The sequence below is a fragment of the Primulina tabacum genome, chromosome 2, assembly GCF_025594145.1.
Source record: "Primulina tabacum isolate GXHZ01 chromosome 2, ASM2559414v2, whole genome shotgun sequence".
NCBI classification, from domain to species: Eukaryota; Viridiplantae; Streptophyta; class Magnoliopsida; order Lamiales; family Gesneriaceae; genus Primulina; species Primulina tabacum.
The window spans coordinates 47,245,897-47,256,360 of record NC_134551.1 but is presented as its reverse complement, the minus strand read 5'-3'; the positions used below and the strand labels follow the sequence as shown (position 1 = coordinate 47,256,360).

At 34.1% G+C, this 10,464-nt stretch overlaps 1 protein-coding gene across 1 annotated transcript; it reads left to right on the top strand.

The window, feature by feature from the left end:
- The first annotated feature begins 2,245 nt into the window (after positions 1 to 2,245).
- LOC142537969 (uncharacterized) lies at positions 2,246 to 3,133 on the top strand. The gene has a single exon (XM_075643419.1). The coding sequence runs from the start codon at positions 2,269 to 2,271 to the stop codon at positions 3,013 to 3,015; it is 747 nt and encodes a 248-aa protein (XP_075499534.1). The 5' UTR covers positions 2,246 to 2,268; the 3' UTR covers positions 3,016 to 3,133.
- The last annotated feature ends 7,331 nt before the right edge of the window (positions 3,134 to 10,464 follow it).

Sequence of the window (10,464 nt, the reverse complement as noted above, 5' to 3'; positions counted from 1 at the left end):
TAAGGAGAAAGTGTTCAACACTTGCCTCTACAAAGCCATTTTCTTTGTTTTCTTCTTGTTTCTCCTATCAATTTTGAATACCCAAACAACATTTGCTGCTTGTTTTCTGATGTGATTTACTTTTAAGAAAAAATTGAAGAATTGTACAGACCAAGAATTGTAAGCCATGTGCTTGGTTGGTCACAAAAAGTTTTTGCTCAGGCTCCAGAATTTTCTTTTGAAGATTCATTTGGTTATGGATACGCATCAAACTTCTGTTTTGGGTGTCACCTTGACTTTTTTCTTCACTCACAATGTATTCAAGGTAATACTTATTGTGGATTTTAACATCAAAGTTAGGACTGCAGTCTGTATATCTCGTGAAAGTAACTTGTGTGAGGTTTTGTTTGAGGAACGATGCTTTTATTAGATTTGACAAAATGAAGTGGCAGCTTTAATATTTTGGAAGATTTTGTCTGCTCAAATGAAGGCGGAGGAAATACAGTCTGCTGATAAAAATTGTACATTGTTCGACCAAGAAAATTGACGTGGGGGTGGACACCTTAATATGGTTGGCCAACTCAATTATTAGAGCTACATAATATTTAGACGACCAAGAAAATTCATAAAAAATGGTTTCTATTTTACAAAAAAAGTAAATAAATTAAAACATTAAAAAATTTCAGTCTCGGTCTGACGAATCTTTATATGTGAAACGATTCGACCCTACTGATATTCAAAATAAAAATTAATACTCTTAGCATAGAAAGTAATAATTTTCATGGATGACCCAAATAAGAGATCTGTCTAACAAAATACGACATGTGAAACCGTCTCACACAAGTTTTTGTTATAATAATAAACTGAGAATCTACGGTTTGGTACTTATTATCGTAAAATTTTGGAGCAGCATTTTCTATGAATTTTCATTTGTGACAAGATAGTTCGTTCCTTGGGACACCTTGTCTCTTTAGGCAGAAGAAGGCCTCATTTTGTATTATTTTTTCTTCTGTTAATCACATGTGATATGTTACCAATTATTAATTAAAATTGTTTTACTTTGTATTTAAACAAGGCATGGCATCAAATTAATTGAGACCACTGTTGGTGAGATAATTATGTTTTAATTATTTAAGGGGACATAATAATACTCTAATTTAAATGACAAAAACATTGTGTGAGACGGTCTCACGGGTCGTATTTTGTGAGACGGATCTCTAATTTTGGTCATCCATGAAAAATTATTACTTTTTATGCTAAGAGTATTACTTTTTATTGTGAATATCGGTAGGGTTGACCCGTCTCACTGATAAAGATTCGTTAGACCGTCTCATTAGAAACATACTCTTAATTTGAATGGAAATCCACTCATAATTTATAATATTTATGAGTTGCCATAAGTGTATATTATAATTGGATTTTGAATGCTGGTAGATTTCGTCTAAATTTAAGATATTTGTATAAGATGAATTATATGACCAATACTGTCTATTTTATATTAATGAATTTGACGAGTTGTGAGATATTATCGACCCATCTATTTTAGTAAAAAGGTGAGCCATACCGACGTGCTTAACCCACTACTCATCATTCATAATTGATGCTGGATAACAAATTGGGAAGTTTTTGGAAATATTAGCTCGTCTCGTGGCTTGATCCGGTTGAGAATTAGGATGTATTACGACCCAAAGATAATCTGATTTGAATTCTTACCATAAAATAATCAATTTAAAATGTATACAAAATTAAATTTTTCTTTGTAAAACAATGGAAAGTTTTGTTTTCGGTTTTTGGGTCTCATAAACCAAGCCGACAAACTGTTAAGATTGGAACTTGGAAGCTAACTCAACCCCAAAAGCTAATTTAAGGGGGAGGATTGTCCAAGCCCATATATACAATTCCCAGGTTATTTATTCGATGTACACATTACTGTGGAATTCAGGCTCTGATAACATGTTAAGATTGGAACTTGTACCTAACTCAACCCCAAAAACAAACTCAATAGGGGAGGATTGTCCAAGCCCATATATACAACTCTCAAATTATTTATCCAACCGATGTGGGATAATTAACTCAAACTAATGATAAAATTTTTCTTACAAAAAAGCTTAACCAGATTATAACCGGCTTGGTCGAATCATGAAAGACTCAACTAGACCGGGTTTGTTTTCGAGTTGCGTGCATGCGATCATTTTGCTGCAAATGTAGGACTTTAAATTATTATATTTATATATATATATATATAATCCTTTGGTCTTCTCTTTACTCAAGCTTCTCCGTTCCATTTTCATGGCGGAAAGTTTAAGAGCTCTGAGTCCCTTTACAGAGCACAATTTGGTTAGGGAGACGCTTTCTTTTCTCTCCTCGGATCCTCTCTTCTTGACCTTCTTCACTTTTTACGCTGTCATCCTCCTTTACTTCCCATCTCTTTTCCTCAGCTTCGCGCTCTCTCCGGTGCTTATTTCCACCGCACTTCTCTTGCTTTCACTCCTTAGATTCGGCGCCGCAGCCCAAAACCCCGTTCCGCAGGAAACAGCAGCCACTCATGGTGAGCCCGATTGCTCGGAATTCAATCCCATTGAAACACGATCGCTGTTTTTTTATGATCAGGGACGTACGAGGATGCCATGCGTATCGGTTGCAAACGCGAATCATGAGTTTGTTCCGAGCCCTGATTTTACAAACTCTTTCGTTGAGTGGGACGTCAGGGCGCCGCTGGAGGTCATATACGAAGAGTACGAAGGCCAAGAGGCGGAGGAACTCGAAGCCGTCTCTCTGGAGAAGGGAGAATCCCAGATGAATGACTTACAGAGATACGCGTCTCTGTCGTTTTTCTACCCAGAGTCTGACACTGACAATTCGTCGGAAGGGGATTCCACCGCCATCTTAGGCTGCGACTCGCCGGAGAATTTGTTCTTCCGGTGGGAAGATGAGGACGATAGAGACGGTTTGATCGAGATCACACTCGACGAGAAGAGGATGGGCGAGGTTGATGAAGATAACCTGATCGAGATTGATCTCTCGACGGTGAGATAGAGTGCATTTCCGATGAGGTGACACGGATCTGCCGGCGATTGACGATTTAGGTTTAATTAGGTGTAATTAATTAACATTTACAGCTGATTCATTATTATTAAATTAAAGAAAATAAGTATGTCACTCTCGTATAAGTATATATATGTATAAATATGAAAGATTGCTCGATCCAATTTATATTTTAACACAAAAATATTATTTTTGTGTAAATGAATTAACTTGGAATTAAGAGGGCTTTGGGTTTATATATCTAATTGAAGATTGTCACAGTCTTATGTGAGACAGTCTCATGTGTCATATTTTGTGAGACATATCTCTTATTTGGATCATCCATGCTAAGAGTATTATTTTTTATTGTAAATATCGGTACCGTCTCACAGATAAAGATTCAGTAAGATCATCTCACAAGAGACCTAAAATCCAAGGCTTTTTCGTAAGGAGTGATTTGCCCTCGCATTTTTTGTTTTCAGGTCTATATTTGAGCTTCTACGTATGTTCGAGAACTGATAGTTTAACATGGATCTTGAACTCGACTTATGTCCCATAGGATGATTTAATGATGTAATCGGAAAATTGAGACACAATTTTGAGGATAATCGTCAAATTAGTCTATTGTTTTTGTCTGTCATTTCTGATTTAATGATGAAATGATGACTGAAATCCATCCAACTATAAAAAGATTCGACATCATATTACAAAGTTCTTGTTCTTTTACTTAGCCCTAGTGGATACGTATGTCTCAAAATGTTATTCAAGACTTGAGTTTACGGAAAGAACCCTTTTTTGCCTTTTAATTTATGGGAAGAAACTTTTTTTCCTTTTTTTAAATCATGGAAAGAACTTGTTTGTGTAGCACTAGGAGAAAGTTGCCCTTCCAATGTCAACTTAGGATAACTAAAAATACTGAGATTTATTACTATCACTCACACAAATCATTTTTTAAAAAAATATGTGAATGTGACTTGTTTTTATTTATTTTTAAGGCAAAAACTAGTGTGAGACGATTTCACATGTCGTATTTTGTGAGACGGATCTCTTATTTGGGTCATCCATTACTTTTTATTGTTAATATTAGTAGTGTTGATCAGTCTCACATATAAATATTCGTGAAATCGTCATATAAGAAACCTATTCTATTTTGAGTCTGGGAAAGATTTGTTACAATCGGATCATAACTTATTCAAAATTTAAAGATTTTGATATCAGAGTCGTATCTCTTTTCCAGATCCAAAAGCCCAAAGCACCACTTCTTTATGTAGATAACTTTATAGGGTAAGGAAACCATGCAAAATCCTATGCACTTTATTATGAACATCAGTGGTCACTCTCACATCTACAACTTGGCTTTCTTATTTCAAATTTATATTGAAACATATATTTGTGATAATATAGAAATATTACGCACATACATGTAAATATATACATAAAGAAACGAAATCAATATATTTTCTCCATAAAATTGGCTTTATTTAGAAAGAGATAGGTCTCTAAAAATATTTATATATAAAACACGAGGGGTCTAGTGTATACATATGGAGCATGCAACGTCAAAAAATGTGGGATGAAAAATAGTGTTAAATATATTGTGGTATTTGTATGCATGTTTCTTACAAGTATCACAAATCAAATACTAAAATCAAGAAAATTATATTATCTAATAAACAGGGACGGATCCAGGAATAAAAGTTGGGGGGCTTGAAGTCAATATGATATATGACGAATAGGATTTGAAGAGCTGCAACCCCCCTTCTCATTTTAAGAATTTTTCGTAATAAAATTCTTTCAGAAGGATTTACCTTCTCTAAGATGTCTACTTTCATAAAGATTCTTCCCAAACTCAACAGATTCAATGGCAGCATTAACTCTCCCTCGTTCGTAGCCAAGCGAAAGAAAAAGAAGCTCTGTCATTCAATCCCAACGCCTTCTTAACCACCGATGTCTACCTCTAAGGTGTGCTGATCTGAGGATACCAACTTGGTGCTCCTGTTCCTAGAGGTTGGGTGAGAAGAAGAAAATCCTTTGGTCGGACTAAGGACTGCTTTCGATGGCTAAAATTCCCTGAATCTCGTGCAAGTTAGGTTGTGGCTGCAAAGAATTAGACCAATGAAATTCTGTCTGCTAGATTTCGAATAAATAAAGTGTTTCTGAATTGCATTCGTTCAGAGTCGACAACAGCAAGAAGTTAAATGGAATCCATCAATTACTCGTTTATCAAAAAAATGAGTTAATTTGTGTCAATCTTCTTATCGACCCGGCCTTTCCGCGTAGGAAAATCTTTGCCTGCTAAGCAAGAGGATAGCAAGTTACAAATTATGTCTCGGTAGGACATGTATTTCTATTACTATGATATATTATTAAAAAAAATTTACATTATATCGTTCAACGAAGTTGTGCCCTACGAGATTTTAAAACATAAAATTCATCAATAATAGAAGACTTTCACTGGATTGATGTTGCATTGTAAGGACCGTAGGAATTGAAGTATCTTCACTAGCTTGACGATCTCTCTTCTTAAAGAAAGAGGATATCAATGTTTTTCCTTTCTTTGCAGCAGATTGATATTCCATTTTGAAATAGTTCAATTTATAATTCTAAACAAGAATAAAATAATTATTAAACAAATAAACAAGTAATAGTCAATCAACAACTCAACAACAAACAATCAAGAAACCACAAATCACACACAGAGAAGCTATAAAAAAAAAATGTATAGCCGATTCTTACCTGGATTGTTGCCTTGCCGATGAGCAATTCGATTTCTTCGGGAGTCCGCAATTCTATTCTGTCGCTAAAGGGCTTGGGACTTGGGAGAGAAATTTTGTAGAATTGAGGTGGGGCGGATCAGAGGATAAATTTGGTCTCATCCTTGTAAATGGACGGGACTTGATTGGACTAAGACATTGATGTACGACGGTTTTTGAAATAGCGACGGTTTTTCAAAAAACAGTCGCTGATAGCGACTGTTATTAGCGACTGTTTGAATAAACCGTCACTAGTAGCGACGGTGTAATTAAAACCGTCGCCGATCCACATCGAAAACCGCCGCAAATATTAGCGACGGTTTTTGGAAAACCGTCGCTAAATTATTAAAAAAGTGGGCTAGGCTACAGCCCAGTACACCCCTAGAATACATCCGTCTCTGCTAATAAACAAGTATTTTGAGAGGGGCAAAAACTTTTGAGAGGGGCAAAAACTTGTGTGAGACGGTCTCACATGTCGTATTTTGTGAGATAGATCTCTTATTTGGATCATCCATGAAAAAATATTATTTTTTATACTAAGGCTACGTTTGGTTGGGGGATAAAATAATGAAATGATTAAGAGAGAAATGATAAAAAGAATGATTGAAGTAGATAAGGATAAAATAATGTTATGTTTGGTATGATTTTTAAGAATGAGATAAATAATAATCTTTTGATGAATTGACAAAATTGCCCTTCCAGTTTTGTGGCGGCGGTCGGCGGCGGCGGCGGCGGCGGTCGACGGTGGTTCGCCGACCTGAAGTGGCGGCGGCGGCTGCGGTCTGCGGCGGTGGTCGGCGGGCGGCGGCGGTCGGCGGTGACGACGGCGGTGGTTGGCCGGCGGTCGGTATAGGGAAGTGGTGGTGAGTTTGAATTTAGGAGAAGGGTAAAATTGGAAAAATATGATGGATTAAGAGTGAGATAAATAATCTTAGGGGGTGAGGAGTGATTATTTTATCACACCTAATATAACCTAATCATTCATAGGAGGGACAAATTTGGTTAAATAATCACCCCTACCAAACATGTGATTAGGTGGGTTAAAAAAAATAAACCCACCTAATCACTCCTACCAAACGCACCATAAGAGTATTGTTTTTTATTGTGAATATCGGTAGAGTTTACATGTCTCACAGATAAAGATTCGTGAGACCGTATCAAAAGAGAACAACTCTTCGAAAAAATATTTCATTTGGATTTATAACCTAACGAAATCCTTTTTATAAGTTGGTGAATGATGTGATTGATGCTATCTTTGGAGAATTTCATGTTATTTCGAACCAAAAACAACAAAGAGATTGGGGGGTTTGTGGAAGTGAGAATCACGCAACCGTTGCCTTTATGTATCTTATTTCTAATCAATCAACTTCAATCTAAATTGTGTTTGCCACTTGAAACTGAGGTTATTTAATAATCGAATATCAATTAATATAAATCGATGTGACAAAATTTCAACTATATTATATTTACTTTTTTAGTAGCTTAATTCATATATCTTTTGGTTTCTTTATGTATATATTTAATTTTTTAAAGTAAATACCAAGTTTATTAATAATGATTATTATTTCAGTTCTCTCAAACTTAAAAGAATATTAAATGAGTAGGTCTCTTGTGAGACGGTCTCACACAAGTTTTTGCCATATTAAATATATTATAATTATAATAAAATCTTGTTTTTGAAAAATAACCATGTGAAATTTAATGGACGAATGGACATATTTTTAAAAAATATAAGTAAAAAGTTAATGTATTTATATTATTTTTAAAATATAGATATATTTTTTAAAATTTAATTTATATTAATATCACTCTATATTATAAAAATAAAGATAGTTCAAAAAATAAATAAAAAGGATTGATTTTTATAGCAAAGATAAGACAAATTTTCAAGTTGAAAATTAATTAGAATACCACTTTCCACTCTATTAATTTAAATACTAATCAATTCATAGAATAAAGATAATACTTAATTTAATATATAATTATATTATAACAATTAAATATTTTTAATTGTATTTCTCACAAAACTTATTAATGTGTGTTTGTATATATATATACACACACACACTTTATATTTATTATATAATTTATTATCCATAACATGATGGCTTGACTTGAAATTTCTCTAACTCCATTTTAATTTTTATTGAGCAAATATCAAATCAAATGGAAAAGGCCCAAAAAGGAAAAAAAATAGAACCTATTTATGCACTTTTATATTGGACCTTACAAAAATACATTATACATATACATACATGTATGGACTATAAGGGTTATGTAGTCAAACAGTCCATTGGAGTACCATAGCCTAAAATTGGTGGTACTTTTTTTTTTTTAGATTATAAATATGATATTGTTTCATACTATAAAGATATAATATAATTGTTCATATTATGATGAGATTTGAGCATAAACTCGAGACTTACTTATTTCGAACAAAAAAAGTACAAAAAACACGACTAAATCTGCCTAAATAAATTGATGGTACCTTTTGAGTGTATCAAAGGATGTTTTCCTATAACTAAGGGAGGTTGCAACGCATCAAAAAGTAATGATATTGATGATCTGCTTCTGTCCTGACGATTTATTATTAGTTTTTTCTAACCTATTTTCTGAGAGAGAACGAGATCCTGGAATACAAGGAAAAAGTATATTATATAACACAAAACAAAACTCGACCAAGTTCACCAGACATACATTACAATCATATGAACCAAACTTAGCTCTGGAGCACGTAATAGGTGTTCAGAGAATGTATTTTAATCATGAAAAAAATATTGACCCTCTTGTAATAATTAATTCCGTTCCTACATTTTCCAAAGAAAGCCAAAAGTCCTAAATAATTTACCCAACACCACATAAATCGTATGATCATATATATATATATATATATATAGACACACACACACACACAACATATTTTTTAATCAAGATTTACAATATAGCGACAAAAAAAAACTCCATTTCCATTATCAAATGGAGTTCATCATCTGGTATCATTTCAAATTATCTGCAGAGATAGTTCCCTTGTATTTAAAGCACAACATTTTGTCAAGCTTTGTATCTCAACTCAACAACTATGTACGTATGCATGCCTACGTTTTCAAGTCCCTTTGACGGCCGATGAATCATCTGGGATCCTTTCAAATTCTCTGCAAATTTTAATATCCAAAATACGATAATGTAAACCAACTGCATGAAAAACTAACAAAAATGGAATTGTTTAATTAAATTATTTTAATGCATTAATTGAATGAATGTGGTAGACATATTTACATGTTTAAAATATGATTTTATATTAGAATGCATAAAAGTGTATTTTTAAGAGTTATCCAAGACGCGATCGAAGAACGAAGACCGGGGACTGTAAAGGAAAAATATTTTTATTAAATGACTATTTTTAATTATTTAATATATGACATATTTAATAAGTGATTTTCGAAAATGATGTTTTTGAGGTGTTTTTACATGCCGAGTCATATTTTAAGTCGGTTATCGGTTTTGACGAAAGCATGGACTTTTTGCAGGCTCGGTTAATATTATTTAATTACACCAAAAAATGAAGTTTCTAAACCACAAAACATTCCATATCACACAAAAAACCTGTGGTTTCTCCCTAGCAACACACGGTCACTCCACAAGCCCCACGTTCAAGGAAGGAATTCACGTGTTCTTGAAGAATAAAAACGCAGCAAGGATCCCCCGTCTCTCCACCAACATTCTTCGCCTCTAAAATTGTTTTTTGTGGGTGAAACACGTAAAGGCATGCCTTAATCTTCTTCACTCATCGTTCATATCATATTATGTGTGTTAATACATGTTTGCGTGAAAAATATAATCTCCTCTTATTTATTTTCGTTTTTATGGCATAATCATGATAAAATTTGAGTTTTCATGCTTTTAAATTCATGGTGTTGATGCACAAAGGGGCTACCAAGGTAAGGCTACTAGAAGGGACATTTTTCAGTAGGTTTAAGAGCCCATAGAGGCTTTGTCACGCCCCGAGACCGAGGCATCGGTGACATCCGGCATTGTTTATCAATTTACATGAAAACAATTAAGCCTCGTAGCAAATAGCCAAACACCAGTCTTTTCATAAATAAATATAGTCTTTACAATGATAACAAAATGAAAATTACATCAGAATTGCGCAAGCGAAATAAATACAAAGTCTTGAGTCTAGATCTTTTGATGCAATCACGAGCCCGTAACGTCTCCTGTTCCTCCTCGTTCAATTGTTCTTCATTCTTATCTGGGGAAAAGATGTAAGGGGTGAGTGCTTTGGGAAATACTCAGCACGTGGGGGCCGATTGATTACCACAAATACATATAAAGATAATTTTAAAACATCTTTTAACATACTTTCAAAACTTATCGTATCAAACATTAACCGAATCAGACTCAAAAAGGTGAAACAAAACTTATCAGAATAGAACAGAACAGAACAGAACAGATCGGAACAAACGGAAAATTGTTATTCATCTTGTCCTCCATGGTCAAATTGTCCCCCATATGTTAGTCCTTTAAGAGATGAGGCCAAAACACAGTTTTATACCTACTGATGGAGGCCATAACACAGTTTTATACCCACTGATGGGGGCCATAACAGAATTTACAATCGTTGTTCCATATCCCACTCGAATCATAACAGTGTATTACAAAATCATATTCATCAAACAGTACTTATCAGAATTATGAGAGGACTCAG

Excerpts from the sequence above, each read along its gene's own strand:
- LOC142537969 (XM_075643419.1), top strand. The coding sequence starts at position 2,269 with ATGGCGGAAAGTTTAAGAGCTCTGAGTCCCTTTACAGAGCACAATTTG.